The sequence below is a fragment of the Podarcis bocagei genome (genome assembly GCF_964188305.1).
Source record: "Podarcis bocagei genome assembly, chromosome: 4".
Taxonomy (NCBI): Eukaryota; Metazoa; Chordata; class Lepidosauria; order Squamata; family Lacertidae; genus Podarcis; species Podarcis bocagei.
The window spans coordinates 22,574,440-22,592,496 of NC_138128.1; the positions used below are offsets into that span (position 1 = coordinate 22,574,440).

At 41.9% G+C, this 18,057-nt stretch overlaps 1 protein-coding gene across 12 annotated transcripts in view; it reads left to right on the top strand.

Moving 5' to 3' along the window:
* The window catches only part of VEPH1 (ventricular zone expressed PH domain containing 1), a 152,378-nt gene that overhangs the window by 96,664 nt on the left and 37,657 nt on the right, over nucleotides 1-18,057 (top strand). For 10 of the 12 annotated variants that reach the window (XM_081190153.1, XM_081190147.1, XM_081190149.1 and 7 more), the window contains 2 exons: nucleotides 3,439-3,833; nucleotides 15,750-15,889. In XM_081190153.1, coding sequence (XP_081046279.1) covers nucleotides 3,439-3,833; nucleotides 15,750-15,889 — 535 coding nt within the window. Of the gene's footprint in view, nucleotides 1-3,438; nucleotides 3,834-15,749; nucleotides 15,903-18,057 lie in introns of those variants that run through there. The other 2 variants (XM_081190144.1, XM_081190145.1) reach the window with 2 other exon arrangements.

Here is an 18,057-nt window from a genome sequence, read left to right on the forward strand (position 1 = left end):
CGGGAAAGTTTTGGAAAAGCTTCAAAAATCACCAAAGTCTTTAAAAACCTCAAAAAAGGCTACCACACCGCGTTCTATGAGTTGCTCCTCGAAGTCAAGTCGTAACTGTATTAGCGGTGTTAAGAAAAAGGAAACAAACTTGCAAACTTGCGAAGCAAGCCCATAGGGAAAATCGTCTTGCGAAGCAGCTCAAAAAACAAAAAACCCTTTCGTCTAGTGAGTTTTTTGTACATAATTTTTCAGGGGGGAAAACCCCCAAATGTTAAAGTGAACAGGCAAGTTACATAGTACCTGTGGGCATCAGACATTTAATTGTACCCAGACATCTTGTCAATAACTCTAAGAGCTGGATAAGATCTCCGAGTTATTTGTTTAACCTACCTTGTGCTCCAGAGTGCAGGGGGAGGTGCAAAGGAACACTGGATTTGAAAAAGTTCAGGCAAAAATGAAGATCGCTTTCCGTAAGTATAGTTGGCGAAATTCTTTTGGCAATTTGGACACCTTAAAAGCAGGTTTATAAGCACTGTCAACGAGTGAAAAGTATGCAGATATACATAAATATATAGTCAAAGCAGATCCAGAGAAAACGAAAGGTACAAATGCAGCAAACAATTGGTTAGAATTAATCTGGCATAATGCAAAATTAATAAAGACAAAGCATTAAAATAGATTGTATCACATATGTAAAGTGTTGGGGATAACAACAGCAAAAGAAACCCACCCCCAAACAAGAAAGTCCTATCTAGGGCAGTATTTCTTTGTAAATAATGTTAATCTTCAGCTTTTTAAGATGTTGAATTAAACAATCGAACAAGCCAGGTCTTGCGCTAACTGTTAGCTGGACTGGGCACTGATCAAGGGCTCTAGGAGCTCAGAAGGGCCCTTCACCAGCCCAACTAAGCTGTGCCACCCTGCTGCCTTCTCGCTGGGCCCCTCGGTCATTTTCATGGTGGGATAGCTGTTTCTGAACGAGAGTCAAGCTTGGCTCACATCTGCAGTGGCTCCCCACCATTTTCATTGACCAAAAATGCAATGCCCCAGCCCATCAGAGCTATGAAATCTATGGGTTTCATAGATCTTTGTACTAGAGCGTTGCATTTCCTGGTAAATTAAAATGGGAGGCAGCAACCATGGGTGGGAGCTGAGCTTAGCTCCTGTTCAAAAGCGGCACTTCTGCCTCTGGTTAAAATGCCACCCAGGAGCCCAAGGATGTTGCAGTTGCTACAGTGGCAAGGTTTCTTAAAACAATTTCTGATAAATAACCCTGTTAAGAATTTTTAAGTAGAGATGCCAGCTGTCCCAGTTCTGAAATCCCAAGGCCATTATGATCTGAGCCATGTGCCCCTCTAATTTCAGCTCAGTTTGGGGTGACTTGGTAGCAGATCTCTGTCAATGCCAACCTTTCCTACTGCTAACTTTTCTTCCACTACCACCCTTTTCCATACAGTCCCAGACCAACCAAAACCCTTTTAGGGCAATTGTAATCATATAGATGGGATGCGGGTCGCGCTGTGGGTTAAACCACAGAGCCTAAAACTTGCTGATCAGAAGGTCGGCGGTTCGAATCCCCGCGACGGGGTGAGCTCCCATTTCTTGGTCCACGCTCCTGCCAACCTAGCAGTTTGAAAGCACGCCAACGTGCAAGCAGATAAATAGGTACCGCTCCAGCGGGAAGGTAAATGGCGTTTTCGTGCGCTGCTCTGGTTTGCCAGAAGCGGCTTAGTCATGCTGGCTACATGACCCAGAAGCTGTACGCCGGCTCCCTCGGCCAATAAAGCGAGATGAGCACCACAACCCCAGAGTCGGTCACGACTGGACCTAATGGTCAGGGGTTCCTTTACCTTTACATTTACCTTTAATGATATAGAGGGGTGGAGCAGGTCGGTGCCCTCTGGTTCCACTTCTTCCATCACATCTACCATCCACACATTAAGGAAACAATGGTGAAGGTGAGCCTGGTGTATATGTATGTAGCTCTCGATGTGAGATGGAACACTGCACAATCAAGGCTCCTGATCACATGGCGAATGTACAGCAAGACATCCCCCCTGATGCACAAATGCTGGGAATCAGAGTCAGCATGGCACATGACGGCCAGGCCAGAACTAGTGGCACAGGCCCATTCTCTCCTCCACCTCATTACAATAACATAGGGGTGAATACCCCAAAAGGACCCAAGTTGCAAGTGGGCAGGGGCAGAACTGGCAGATATAAGACTGGCAAAAGCCATCCACTCATTTGATAATAGAAGGCTTCACTGAGTGGCAAGGAGGGAGCAGCTTTTGCCTTTGTTGAAACTTGGATAGTTTTCTGTGTTAATCTCAAAGGCAGAAGAGCATAAATTTACACTGAAATTCCGTTAAAGCAGTGCACTTACATCCCAGACCGATTCTTACGAATTTGCTTGGCACGCAAGTTGCAGCTGACAACATCAGTTGAAACTTTTTAAAAAGTTTAAGTTTTCAATAGAGGTCACATCTGTTTTCAGCGAGACAAGATGAATCATCTATGAGGTTCGCTCATTTCTCAAGGACAAAACTGTATATTTCCTTAATTATTGGAAAGAAGTTTAACAAACAAAAATACTTGCAGTAGATATGGCTATTTCGAATGGTTATTTCTCCTGTGCAGTGTGATTAATTTTTTCATTTGTTTATGTTGTATATACTCTGAGTCACTGTACTGATATTTGGATTTGAATGCGTATTATTACATGAGGTGTTGGCCACATTGAGATGATCAGCAAAGATCAGCAGTGAGCCTCCAGCTTTTATGTTCCCTCCTTACCTCTCTCCTTCCTTCACAATCAAACTTTTTGTTAGCAGCAAATAATAGCTTGCCATTTAACTTGACAACTATAATAGGTTTGCACAAACCAGAATCCCAGACCATCATCCCAGACCGGTTTGAGGAAATCAGCTTCGGTTTATGCAAAGCAACTATAGTAATGTACCCCTGACCATTAGGTCCAGTCATGGCTGACTCTGGGGTTGTGGCGCTCATCTCACTCTATAGGCTGAGGGAGCCAGTGTTTGTCTGCAGACAGCTTCCGGGTCATGTGGCCAGCATGACTAAGCCACTTCTGGCGAACCAGAGCAGCGCACGGAAACGCCGTTTACCTTCCCGCCAGAGTGGTACCTATTTATCTACTTGCACTTTGACGTGCTTTCGAACTGCTAGGTTGGCAGGAGCTGGGACCGAGCAACGGGAGCTCACTCCGTCGCGGGGATTCGAACCGCCGACCTGATTGGCAAGTCCTAGGCTCTGTGGTTTAACCCACAGCGCCACCCGCATCCCTATAAAGCAACTATAAAGCAACTATAATTTGGTGCTAATTATGGTGTGGTGCTAATTAAGGTTCTTATACCCCCCCCATGCACCACAGTCCATTTTGCCTTTTCCCCAAGCCATTTGTTCCTGCCTTTGTTTACACTGCAGGTCCAAAAGTCTAGCTTTGCATGCTGTCCGTTTGAGGAGTGTTCATTCTGACAATGGACAAGAGATGGAGAATGGAGATGTTACAGCCGGCATCTCTTTCACAGATATCTATCTGAGCCAAGAAGCCGACAAATTGCCTTCCAGTGCAGACACTGAAGAGTCGCAGCTGGAACAGTCTTCACTTTTGCACCCAAGTATCAAATGTACAGAACCAGAGAATCTGCCAGAACCCGTTAAAGAAAACTGCCATGATGGGAGCCCGAAGACAATACAGAATCCTGCCGAGTATCAAGATAAGCTTTACTTTCACTTAAAGGAAAATCTCTCTAAAGTGAAAGCATATGTCGTGGAGATGGGGAAGAAAATTCCTCTCCCAGATGAGTGTGTTATTGAAGGTAAGAGGCCTGACCCTTTGAAATGATGGGAGCATTTTAGAAAATACTTTAGAACCCTCTTTTAAGCTGTCAACCAGCCTCCTCTAAGCATGAGTTCTTTTCACTAGCTGAAACGTGTTTCTGCATAACGGCGTTGTTTTAAAAGGCACTGTCTTGAGATTCCTTCTTGCCTCTGCATTGTTTCTGTGCTTCATTGTGCTTTATCCCATAAAGGACCTGCTAGCACGCTGCCCTTGCCTGCTTGCTGTGTGCTTCCACTATCAAGTCCTATATGTGCTCAGAGTTCCTAGGACTCTTGTTCATGGGTTGTATCTAACTAGCTTATGCTCAGAGTAGTAGACTCACTGTAATGAATTAGTTGGTCATGAACGCAATGAACTAAGGTCCAAGTATTACTGCTAGTGTATAAAGCCTTAAAAGGTTTAGGACCAGGTTACCTGAAAGACCATCTTGTCTCTTTTACACTGGCCAGATCACCACGATCACCTGGAGAGATCACCTTCTGAGGCCTCCTTGAGAGGTCCGGAGGGTGGCAACATGAGAACGGGCCTTCTCTGCAGTGGCTCCCCGTCTGTGCAATGCTCTCCCCAGGGAAGTTCGCCTGGCGCCTTCATTACACATCTTTAGGCGCCAGGCAAAAACGTTCCTTTTTAACCAGGCCTTTGGCTGACCTAATCAACATCCTATACCCTTTAAAATGTGGCTCTTTTGAGGGGGGCATTATTGGATTAGTGCTTTTATTTTGATTTTATATATCGTTATCTTTTTTTGTGAACTGCCCTGAGACCTCCGGGTATAGGGCAGTATATAAATTCAATGAATGAATGAACGAACGAATGAATAAATGAATGAGAAGCCCTCCTAATTTCCCCACAGTTGTCTCCTATTGGGTTCATTTCAATGTGAACCAAAGCTTTTAGCATGGTGACTCCAGTAATTAAACTGTGCCATTATTGTAGAATTTGCTTTTACTGTTGTAATTTCCTGAGAATTCCTTAAGTACGATTATTGAGGCAAAATTCCCAGAGTAGGACACGTTGTAAGATTGATGTGACTGATACTCCATACATGCACAGCCATGCCTTCATGTCCATTGCACGTGGAGCACTTAGCTAATATTTCCAAAACTCCATAAACTACTTGTTCTGAAATTTGGCTGCAATCTGAGCTTCTTTAATTTCTGCAGTTGGTACATCAAGATCTAGGCTCTTCTTCATCCCACCCATTTCTTAAGAAACTGTTCACAAGTTCCTGCTACAAATAATACACAGCTGTTTGGTGTTGCATTAGCCAAACTGGAATTTGCTGCGATTTTATTAATATTAAATGTAAGGAGTATGGTGAATACGCAATCTGTGCCAAACCACACATGACTAGCAGTTTGTTACAACATGACTGTACTGCAATATACAAGGTATAAGTATGAAGAGCTCTCAGAACTGCCACTTCAGTTGTGTTCTATATACCTTTAAAATGAAACATTATTTCTTTGATTAGTGTTCTCAGGAAGCATCTATCATTTTGAAAAGCAAAATAATCCCACTCAAAAATACATATTCAGGGTGCTCTCTAGGTAGGCACAAGTATATTTGTTTACACACATGCACATAAAAACAGGAAGTGACACCATGTTGAGTGGGAGGGGCAAGGGAGCAGGAGGCATAGATCTAAGAAATGTGTTAAATGGATGCACATATCTGAACTTTCAGTAAGACCCTTGGAAATTTGGGGCTGTGCGTGAGAAAGTGAGAGCCATGATGGCTTAAGGATTTTCATGACAATCCCAGTATTTTCAGGGCATTTGGAGGGTTGGGTATACGTTGGGTAAACAAACTTGGGATTCGGGTGAGTGTTGCTTACTGGTGCAGCTTTGAGCAGTTAGTCAACAAATCAGTGAGAATTTGTATAGAAATGCCTTTAAGATTTAATGAAACCTACAGTTGAGAAACCAGTTTAGTTCCTTGGTCTATATTTCTTTAGGGAAACTTCACTTAATCTATTTAAGGACCCCTTCAAAGACCTAGGAGATCCCAGAGTGCAGGAAACTTGTTCCACTGGTAGCTTTTCTCATACAATGATTTAGCAATGGTGTGATATAGGCCCTGCTATTGAGTCCTCTCTTGGCAAGAAAGGAAAAGGATTGTGATTCACATAAAGCTTCAGTTTGCCATAGTTAAACGATGGGCTTATCCAAACTTTTGCCCCACTCAGCCTGGATAACTCAGTTGGTTGGAACATGGTTCTGATAATGCCAAGGTTGCAGGTTCGATCCCCGTATGGGACAGCTGCATATTCCTGCATTGCAGGGGTTGGACTAGACGATCCTCAGGGTCCCTTACAACTCTAAAATTCTAAGGTTCTTTCCAGGCACAGGTCCATGTCCAAGTGCCCTCTTTTTTGCTCCAGAGCTTCCGCCTCAAAACAGCTATTCAGGTTTTCTGTGGATTGTTGTTTGCTCCGATTCAGCTTTAAAGAGCAGGTTTTCGTGGGGCAAGCTTCAGAGAAAAACAGTGGGGCCGTCAGACAGAGAGCTTTAAAGAGCAGACTGTGCCTGAAAAGTATGGCGGAAAGGTAAGTGTGGATAAGCCCTAGCTGTTATGGTTCTTATAACTATGTATCCCACTTTACAGAGGATAACACTCTATTTGAAGGGTTGCCTGCAGATAATCCACAATTTGAAGGACTCCTCTATTTGAAGAGTTGTCCCATCCAGTTCTTAAAGTACAGACCCAGAAGAAGGGATTGAAGCAGACGGCTTGAAGTTCCCCTCAGCAGTTACCTCCTGAGCAGCAAGCACACAAGCCACACAGCCCCACTGTGGAGGGATGCACAGCCTTTCTAGTTAATTATACAGCAGTTAATTATTCCAAATTTGCATCAACACATATAAATTAGTGTGTGCAAGTTTTATGCACCCCTGCACCCTATTTTGCTCTCTTTTCAGTGGTACACTTCTTCTTTAGCAGGCCTTATGCGGCCACCCTAAGAGTAACTCTCCCGCCTCCTGTTCCTGGCAAGGACTTTGCTTGAGTTGGGTAGCAATTTTGAAGTGAATGGCTATTTAGTTAGTTTAGGAGTGTCCTTTGCTTGGCTAGAAATGTTATCTTTTGTTGTGAAAATCAAACCCCATGACAACCTGGCACAGGTTCATATTTATGTCTATGAGGCTGCAATCCTATACATGCTTAGCTAGGAGTAAGTCCCAGGGCACTCAGTAAGCAGAAGTAGTTCTAGAATTGGGCTGCATAACTTGGAGCTCAAGTTTAGTGCTTAGGTATTTCAGAGGGGGAAGAAACAAGATCCAAACCATAAAAAAACTGATCTGTTAAATTTAATAAAGAACCTGCTTTACATCTTGCTTAATTCCATCCAAGATCACTTATTTAATATTTATATATGAAATAGCTTCTAGATCCAATGCACCAACAACCACAATATTTCATCTTTCTTCCTTACTTTCAAAAAATTACCATCTTTTCCACCTGTTTCTCTTTTAATTTAAAAACAAAACAAGGAGGGGTCGTTTCCATCAGCTTATATTTCTCCAGATGTCTTGCGATCTTCCTTCTTATCTGCGTTTCAGGAATTTTGCTTACTACAAAGCTAGGCTTACTGGTTTATAATTTCCTGGAGAACCAGTTCGTTTATTAAATCTACTTGGACTTTGTTGGCTGGGATTTCCAGCTGGTTCTATTTCTGTATATATCTAGTAGAACAGGATATTTTTCTTTTTCCTATTTGATCTTACAGAAATTGATTACTTTGACATATTTTGAGATCATTCTCAGGTTGCCTGCACACATGAGATCAATGCAGTCAATATTGTGACCTTACGATCAACAGCATGTAAGACAGGAAACAAGTGGGAAATGTATTGCTAAAATCACAGCTAATTTTAAGCAGTGGGCTTAGATGTCCACCTATTATCTGATTGACATTAGCCTGTTTTTATGGACTTGACACATAAAAGGTTCTGTCCTAAGAGCCTTCTATTGAGCTAGTATGATAGCAAAGATAGCTTCATTCAGACATTTGGTTCTGACCACATGAAGGATCCTGTGATAACATACAGGTCTAGCCTCATCCTCTTGACAACAACACAACTGCCAGCCAGGCCACTGGTTGACACATGAATTGTGTTAGCCTGAATGGGTGCTTCTGTGCATGTAGGGTTTCAAACATGTAAATAAGAGCCCTAGTCAAACAGGGTTCCTGACTGTGTCAGAAACCCTATTCTCATGCAAGACTATTATTGCATTGGCCGGCATATTTGTGATTGTCATGAGAGCTAGCCCCACACATTCCAAAAAGATGTTTCATTTGTTTGGTACCCACAGATACTGATTGCCTGAATAGGGCTTTGGGGATTTTCCTTGGAGCTGGTTCCCACTTCTAGCTAACACTTGAACATAAGAATGAAAAGCCCTACAACTGAAGTGACCAGCTAAAATGAAATTCCCATCAGTGTCCATGATAGCTCGCATTCCGTCGCATAAATCATCATATTATATTTCAATGCTGCATAGTTTTCATAAGTAGTTTTGATGAGTTATTGTGCATTTTATGTTAGATTGGGGGAAAGCAAATTGGTACGACAGTTGTAAAGTTTTGTCTTAAGCTCTGCATTGGCTTTCCCCCCTTGCTTTTATTATTTTCTGTAGGATATAAACTTAAACAGCAAATATTTGATGGAGTGTATGACAGAATTCCCCTTGATAACTAGGGCAAGACTGCCCTTGGTCTGAATTTGGTTGGTGTTATGTTTTATGCTGTGCTGTGAGATAATTAGTACCATATGATGGGATAGATGGGAAAGATCACTGCTCCCCTGCAGTGCTTGCTTCTGGAACCTTTTGATAAATTTAAGCATGGCATGAGCCAAAGCATGATTGAGAACACATGGGCTTCTGCTAGCTCAATGCAACCACAAACTTGCAGAGACGCAGAGCAGCATTTCTGAAAATCAGTTGTGTTTTCACTATGCCAAAAATAAAAAATTAGCTGGCCTCTTATTATTTAAATCTGATGTTAAGCTCCAGACCCAAAAGTACTGTTCCCATACTGTGAAAAGTTCACATGCCAACACTCAAACCGGTTCTTCTATGTAGGCTGCCTTTACCAATTGCACTTTAGTACCCATGGCAGCACAGCCAGTATTATAAGAGGGGCACTAATCTGCTGCTCAGAAATAGAACTAAGGACCTTTTCCCATTTTCATGACTAGGAGGGGGGCATTATTTAGCCAGATGTCACAGCTCTGCATGGCCTTACCTTTTCCAATGGGTGCGGATAGCAGCTTCAGTGGATAATTTTCAGATGGCGAGGAAGTGCAATGTGGGGAAGAGTTAAACCTTCTTCCCCTGATGCCACAGTCCTGACCGGGGCTCTTCTCAATAGCTGCTTTCTGTAAAAGAAATATAGGTTGATAATTCCTATCATGGAACTCCCACATCACCTAAAATGTTTGCTTTAATTGCTAGGGAAATCTTACTTCAGAGCTAGAAACTCCTTGGGAAGGGAGCAGAGGTTCTGTTTCTGTGAGGTGGTTTGGAATGGATCAGAAGTGGAGTGGGTGTGGGTGGGTGTGTAGTAAACTCTGATGTAAGCAGTTTTGCCATCAGCTGAATCTTTATGCCGCTGCCAAACAGGCACCGTAAGTTGCTTGCTGTTGGCCATTTTGATTAAACTTTAAGCTACTGTGAAACGAACTAAAGGGCTGGTTTCAGCATTACACTTTACACCTATTACTGCCTTTTTCCTGTGATATACTCTGAATCCTGAAGTATATCTGCATATCCTTGTTTGGACTGTTCATATGGACACATAGAGAGAATAAATCCTCATGATCATACATGTCCCAGGTGATTATTTTCATGTTTTATGAATTTATTCCTTTATATGGAAATTTCCGTCTTGCCCTTCAAGAAGCTATGGACATTTTTCTCTGTAAGTTTTGCCTTCTCGGGCAGTTACACTCAGATGGACATTGGCTTCTTGCACTACTGATTACCACCTAGATTAGCATTCTTCTTCTTCTTCTGCTGCTGCTTTCCAGTGCATTTTGGGTTGTTATGCAGTGTTTTAAAGCTGTTCTAAAGACTGGTGTTATGCTCCTGAAAATTGTGGATTTAGAATGAATCAGTTTGCCATGTGCACAGAAACCTTTAAGTACAGTGGTACCTTGGTTCTTGAACTAAATCCATTCCAGGAGTCCGTTCGACTCCTGAAACCGTTGGAAAACCAAGGCGCGGCTTCTGATTGGCTGCAGAAGCTTCCTGCACTCAATTGGAAGCCGTGTCAGATGTTCAGCTTCTGGAAAACGTTCGCAAACCCGAACACTTACTTCTGGGTTTGCAGTGTTCTGGAGCCGATTTGTTCAACAAAAAAGCTGTTCGAGAACCAAGGTACCACCAAACATGTGAGTGGGCTTTGACCAGCAAGCAAGGCAGTGAGCTGAAAGCTCTTTTTGTGCCAGGAAACCCCAAGTGGACCCGGTGTGAAAAGGGCTTTTAAGGGCTACCCACCTTGCCTGGGACTTGGCGTGCACAATTTCAACCAGCGTATGGTTAGAATCATAGAATCATAGAATCATAGAATCATAGAATCATAGAGTTGGAAGAGACCACAAGGGCCATCGAGTCCAACCCCCTGCCAAGCATAAGTCAAATAAGGGATTGCAGTAGCTGTATTGCACCTTTATTTCTCCAAGAAGATGAATGCAGATGAAATGAGGGCCGTCTTCCCATCCTAACAGGACGCATCTAAGCCTTAACAATGGTAGTGGCACTTCATACTGTTGGACCATTCCCTGGTCTCTGATTGCAAGTCTTCCATCCCAAAGAAGGGCCAAGGCTTAGATCTGATGCAAGAGAAGTGGATAGCTAAATGCCAGCAATGACATAAGGAGCAAGCAGCAGTCTGAGCAAGGGGAAATATCCACACTTCATCCAGGCTGTTACTTTAAATTCATCCATACAGCCATTTTCCTGTAGCTTTAGAGCTCTGCCTTTTCTCTTTTGTCTTTCATGGAATGCATTTTCTAACCTTCCTTTGTTAACCTGCAAAGGTCAAATGTGTTCACAATAACCGAATAATCGTCTTGCGTACTGCCACAAGGAAAACACAGAAAGGGATACTATGTAAGGTCACCATATGTTGTTGATTTAAAGAAATTCCCCATATTTCACAGCGTGATGGGTCTCTTTTATTGTGCAGAGATTTCCTACTGCTTAGGGTATGGCTTGTGATAAATGCTTATCGCAATGCCTGCGGCTTTTATTATTTATTACGTCCCACCTATTTCCAAAGGTAGTTTCCATACTGTATATTAGTAATCTGTAATAATAGCCAATATCATGTTTACAAGTGTCTGTGTGTCTGCCTCCTCCCCTTGTACGGCTTTGTCAGCATGGGAGGTTTGGAGATCCCCACAATTCCCTTTTCTTCAGCAATTTTGTATCACCAGCGATCTTGCCTACCTCAGTGCCTACCCCAAACTCTGGATCATTAACAAACAAGTGAAAAAGCACAGGTCCCAAATACGCTAATCTCTGTTCTATTTGCATACAGCTACTGTTCTCTTCCCACTGTTTGTTGATCATTTTGCTGGGACGAGATTAAATTCATACAGCCCAATAAAAAGGTACATAACAGTTAAGGACATTAAGACTGTATGCATACCATACGTTTAAAGCACACAGCTTCCCCTGAAGAATTCTATGAACTGTCGTTTATGCCTGACAGAGCTATAATTCCCAGCACCTTACAGTTCCCACTGCTTATGTCATGTATATGGCCTTCAATTCTTGCCGACTTCAGAAAGCATATTTTGGTCATTCGGAGCCTTTGGTGAAGAGGCATAGTATAATCACTTGCATTTACAGATGACAGCCATCTTCCTCAATGCCTAATTTAGCTTGGGGCATTCATAAAGACGAGTCAGCAGAGATGTTGCTTGAAGAAAGTGAAAGCTGAAGAATATGAATGGATGAAATAGTTCTCAACCTGCCTCATGGTTATGGGCTTCAACACCAGTAAGTCCCAGCCAGCATTGTCAGCAGACCATGATGATGGAAACCCAGCCAGATGGGCGGGGTGTAAATAATAAATTGATATATTTTTTTTAAAGCTGTTGTTCAACAACATCTGGAGGTCCTTGGTTTCCCCATTCATCACCTGGGGGATCACATGCTTGAATATCACTCCTTACTATATCCCTGAACATGCAAAGCTTAGCACATGAGGGGCAAAGATTCTAGAAAACAAATTAGGTAAGCTAGTTCTAGGTACAGGACTAGATTCAGTATTAAAGGTAAAGGGACCCCTGACCATTAGGTCCAGTCGTGACCGACTCTGGGGTTGCGGCACTCATCTTGCTTTATTGGCCGAAGGAGCCGCCGTACAGCTTCCGGGTCATGTGGCCGGCATGACTAAGCCACTTCTGGTGAACCAGAGGAGCGCACGGAAATGCCGTTTACCTTCCCACCGGAGCGGTACCTATTTATCTACTTGCACTTTGATGTGCTTTCGAACTGTTAGGTTGGCAGGGGCAGGGACCGAGCAGCGGGAGCTCACCCCGTCGCGGGGATTTGAACCGCCAACCTTCTGACCGGCAAGTCCTAGGCTCTGTGGTTTAACCCATAGTATTAGACGGTTGTTAAAAGAAGACAAGATTCTGGAATTCACTGGAGCTTTCAAGAATATAAAGAATTAAATGGTCATTTAATCTGCACTGATTCTATCTATATCTCTCTCTCTCTCTCTCTCTATCTATCTATCTATCTATCTATCTCTATCATCTATCTATCATCTATCTATCATCTATCTATCTATCTATCTCTATCTATCTATCATCTATCTATCTATCTATCTATCATCTATCTATCTATCTGTCTGTCTATCATCTATCTATCTATCTATCATCTATCTATCTCTATCTCTCTCTCTCTCTCTCTCTCTCTCTATCTATCTATCTATCTATCTCTATCTATCTATCTCTATCTATCTATCTATCTATCTATCTCTATCTATCTATCTATCTATCTATCTATCTATCTATCTATCTATCTATCATCTATCTAATTTTACTTTATTCCCTTACTTTTTCCAGCCATATATGCAGCTCCATCTTGAATAGATTGTTGACTTTACTGCTTCAAAACAGCATCAAATGAAGTTTAATACAAGCTATGGTTGGCATCTCCTGTCTAACTTTTAAGTGGTAGAGGAAAGTCTGGAAAACTATTACATTTTGTGGGCCTTAATCATATACATATTTGGTTATCTTGCGGGTAGCTGTTCCTATGTGAGCTTCTTAAGTCTCAAAGTCACTGATAGAAATAATAGAATCCCGAGTGGAGAAAACATTACAGAATAATCGAGAATGGCTTTGGACCTTATGGAATGCCAGGGGAACAGGAAGGACAACTTTCCCAAGAGTCTAGAAAATGTTCAACTTCAGAGAATATAGAGAATTCCAGGAATTCCAGGGGGGAAAGGAAAAAAGGATGAATTTTATCCGTCCTCCCCCATTCAGCAGTGTCCAAAGTTGCTCAGACTTGATACGTTTTGGGGGGTCAAACTGGTTTATGTGATTTTAAACATCTCATTAGGAAGCTATCATTTTTTAAAAAAACAACAACAATAATAGTAGGTGAGGCACAATTTTCATCAGGACCACAATATGCAGAAAGGGAAGACTTAACCCTTTCACAACCCACCATGTTCCCAACAAAAATCACTCTCACCAGTCACCACACTGCTATCACAGACCCCGTGTGTGTGTGCTCCCATTGGCACCAGTGGGAGCTTTTCTCTGGGACTAATGCCATTTTTGAGGGGTGGTTTTCAGCGGTAATAAGGCTGCGGCAAAAAGCATTAAACCTCAGCTTCCTGTGTGCTTAGGTCATTGTGATCTACCCACTATTTAAAATGCTAATAAAAAAAACAACTGATGGTCTTTCTCCACATATTTCATGCTAAACACATTGTGGCTCAGTTTTTCTAGCACACTATCTTCTACTATTTATTGGTGGGGTGGTCTGCTCCAGAGTCAGGAATGGGGAACGGACAGACAGGACTGAACAAAGGGATAGCTCTACCCAATCTACTGTAATTTAACATGGTGTCTGAACACAGCCACACAGACCCATGTGGATCTCCCTTTGATACTGTGGTGAGGATGAGTTTGTCCTTGCATTTTTTATTTTTATTTTGGAAGAAAATTACTTCTGAATATAGTAGATGTGAGTTAAAAGATAGCTATAAGAGACTGCCAAATGTATGTTACATTTGTGTGTTTGTTTTTTAAATGAAATGAAATTTGCAGATTCTGGCTTGTGGTTTCTGATTTGTTTCATGTGAATGAACGTTGTGTTTGGGCTAGTGCCACGAAATAGATGCCACATAAATACATTTCTTCTGTGTCTCACTGTGGTTCTGTTCAAGGACAAAATGGAAGATTCTTCTTCAATTAACAATTACTAAAAATAAAAAAAGACCACGATGACAGCTGCATGTTTTAAAGTAAAGCTACAAATTATGTTTAAACTGGAGGATGTGTTTTAGGCCTCAAAGAGCCTATTAGTTAACATAAATTAAGAAGCTTTTTAATCATGGAACCCACTGATTAAACAATAACCAACAGTGAACAGTGGTTAACCAAGTATACTTTAGTAAGCAAGATTGTGAATGCAAACTGAATACAGATTTATTTATTTAAGAAAGCATCAGGTGGTAAAGAGTCACACTTGTTGAAGAAGCGAGTGTGTCGTGTACAACTCATTTGAATGTTAAGGGGTCTAGGCATATAAATATAAGGCATGAGATAAACAAAAAAACAGATCTATACTGTAATTTACAGTATAGACAGTACAGTCTATTTACAGTATAGTACTGTACAGTAATTTACAGTATAGTATAGTATAGTATAGTATAGTATAGTATAGTATAGTATAGTAGTACCTCGGGTTACAGATGCTTCAGGTTACATACTCTTCAGGTGACAGACTCCTCTAACCCAGAAAAAGTACCTCAGGTTAAGAACTTTGCTTCAGGATGAGAACAGAAATCGCGTGGCGGTGGCGCAGCAGCAGCGAGAGGCCCCATTAGCTAAAGTGGTACTTCAGGTTAAGAACAGTTTCAGGTTAAGAACAGACCTCCGGAACAAATTAAGTACTTAACCCAAGGTACCACTGTACTTAAAATATGCCTACCATTGGACTTAATACTCGTTGCAGCAACAGAAGATAAAAGAATCTGGCAGTCTCCTCCTCCTATTGTAGTATCATTGCCAGGCAATTGTTCAGGTCTTTAGTACTGCCAATGTGATGGTTTGCCACCTAAGACGTTCTGCAAACACTATTCTGAGGAGACAGCTGAGCATACGTTGGATTGTCCATTTGGGCCAAAGTGACAGCACACTGAGAGATCTATCCGTTTCTTCATGACCTCAGAAATTTAGATGCACTTAAGAAAACACAGACAGAGATAGAGACTGCTGGTGTTTATTATGTCTTTTTAGCTTGTATGCAACCATGAAGTGGTACATCCAAATAGTGGGTTGCATCCAGATCCCCATGTAGACAGGAACATGTCCTTCTTATTTATTATCCATAAGACGGACTTGTCCTTGGATGTATGGTCATCTTCTAACATGCAAATGAAATTTCATAGTAAAGAATGAAAAGTATGCGTGTGCAGGGCTCAGAATCACATCCATAATGTTTGTTATGGATTTGTTGTTTGTTGGCGGATGTTACCTTACCACACCTCTCCGTAGGGATGAATTTTATAAATGCCATAATATTACAGTACTAGGTATCAGCAAAGAGTGCAAGCCTTAAGTGTAAAATAATCATGTTTAGGTATTCATGAAATAGTAACAGCTGATGCTAATAACATGTATTTCCCTCCCAGATACCGTCAGAAGTTGTGTAGCAAAGTTGTTCTTCAGCTGTCCCCTGAAAGGACATTACTGCCTGTACAGTAAATCCAGTTTTACTCTCATCAGTCAACAGCCTCAGCTTTGGATCCACATCATGTTTCTCTTTCAACAGGTGTGTGCAATATGTACGTATCAACAGTGGCACTTTTATCATTTAAAGGTTTCCCCCACCCCACCCCCAATTAAAGTCTAAATTGTTATCTCTTTGGAGATGCTGTTGACCCTTATCACTGTTGTTGTGAGGTGAGTATTATTATTCTGGGTTTGCAGTTACTGGGGCCCTGATACTAACTGGGGTCATTGCTAACTATGCTTTCCTTGTAAGGCAGAATTTGGAATGGGCTTGCAATTTGAGGTTTTGCAAGGAACTTTGGTCCTTGTATTAAGCACAGTTGGCATTGGTCTAGCATGAAACCATTAATACCAACAGGGCAATGGATGGGGAATTGCACCAGAAAGGGGGGCAGGTTGTTGATTTGCAATCTACATTTTTCAGGGAACCAGTGTTATGTCTACCTCAGACTTCCAGGATTGTCATTATTGTGATTTTCTGTCTGCTAATAATGCTGTTTAACATGCCTTTAGCTTTAACTGTACTGTATGCTGCTTCTGGCGGTTTGGGTTTTTATTTTATTTTAATTATTTCGCAACATTTTACTCGATTTTGCAATCATGCTGGAAAAGGATAAAGACCGACTACGTAAATTGCTTTTGCATGCAAGTTGTAATAATATGGAAAATGTGGCCCATTTCAAACAATGTTAATGTTCTTGACTGATTTTCTTTTTACCATGTGATGATTCCAGCTCTCATATTTTGACGCCTATCTACACAATAGTCTAAATAGAGTATGAATAACAGGCAGTGCAAATGAAAAGCAAAACACAGTTCAGTATCAGTATCCCATTCCCACTGAAGGGAAAGGCAGTGTGCAGGAAGAGAGCCGGTCTGCGCATTAGTCCAGGAATCCCAACCCAATTTCAGTGCTGTCAAATTTCATTTTATTCTTACATATCCTAATTCAGAGACAAATTAAATGATCAAGACACAAAGGCACCAGAGGAAGGAGGCGATATATATATATATATATATATTTGCTTTCGTAGATTTTCACGGGTACAGGAATGTAGGTTTTGGTGTCTTCGGGTGTCTTCCCGTGTAAGAGTTGGGGTGTCTAGGCGACGTTTCGACGAGGTCTCACTCGTCATCTTCAGGCTGGTGCTTTCGGCTTCTTGTTACTAGAACAGAGCAGGATCTCAGTGTTTGAGTTCCTATAAATACTGTTGAGGGGGTGTGGTGTATGGCCTCCAACGTTCTGGGCAGATAGGAAGTTCCTAGGTTAATGTGCCTTTTCTTCTTTTGTTCAAACAAAAGAACAAAAGAAGAAAAGGCACATTAACCTAGGAACTTCCTATCTGCCCAGAACGTTGGAGGCCATACACCACACCCCCTCAACAGTATTTATAGGAACTCAAACACTGAGATCCTGCTCTGTTCTAGTAACAAGAAGCCGAAAGCACCAGCCTGAAGATGACGAGTGAGACCTCGTCGAAACGTCGCCTAGACACCCCAACTCTTACACGGGAAGACACCCGAAGACACCAAAACCCATATATATATATATATATATATATATATATATATATATATATATATAGTGATTTTAAAATACATTGCATTTCGGCAATTTATAATGTGGTGATATACATACCCACTCTGATGCAAGGTCTGTTAAGTTCAATAGTACTTAATCCCCAACAAGGGAAATACGTAAGCTTCACTGAACCCATTGGGACTTACTTCTGAGTACAGGATTGTGCCGTAAATCTTCAATATAGCAAAGAGAAGATCGTACAATTTTGCTTTGAATCTTCCACTCACCCATACGCACAAATTTATTTGCCTCTCTGCCACTGAAATAGCACCCCTATAGAGATTTCTTCTCTGACATGGGGCTGTCTTCACACCCCTCCCCACCTCAAATGGGGGGGTCGCTTTTTGTGGGGTCGTGTGCAGCCCCTCAATCCTACATGATCCTCGGCAATTCAGCCTGGCTTTGCCTCCCCAAACTAGATACCTGGAGCCTAACCTCAGACAGTTAACCAATCCCAGTTGGGGAGGTGTTGCCAGGGAAGTTGACTAGGTAGGGTTAGGACCGCCCTGCACACACAATAGAGGGTGGAACTTACCTGGGAGTCTTCAGTCGGCTCCAGAGCTTCTCCCACCCTGCCCTCCCTCAGTTTACACCTTCCTTTTGCAGGTTAACCTCTTCTTTACAGG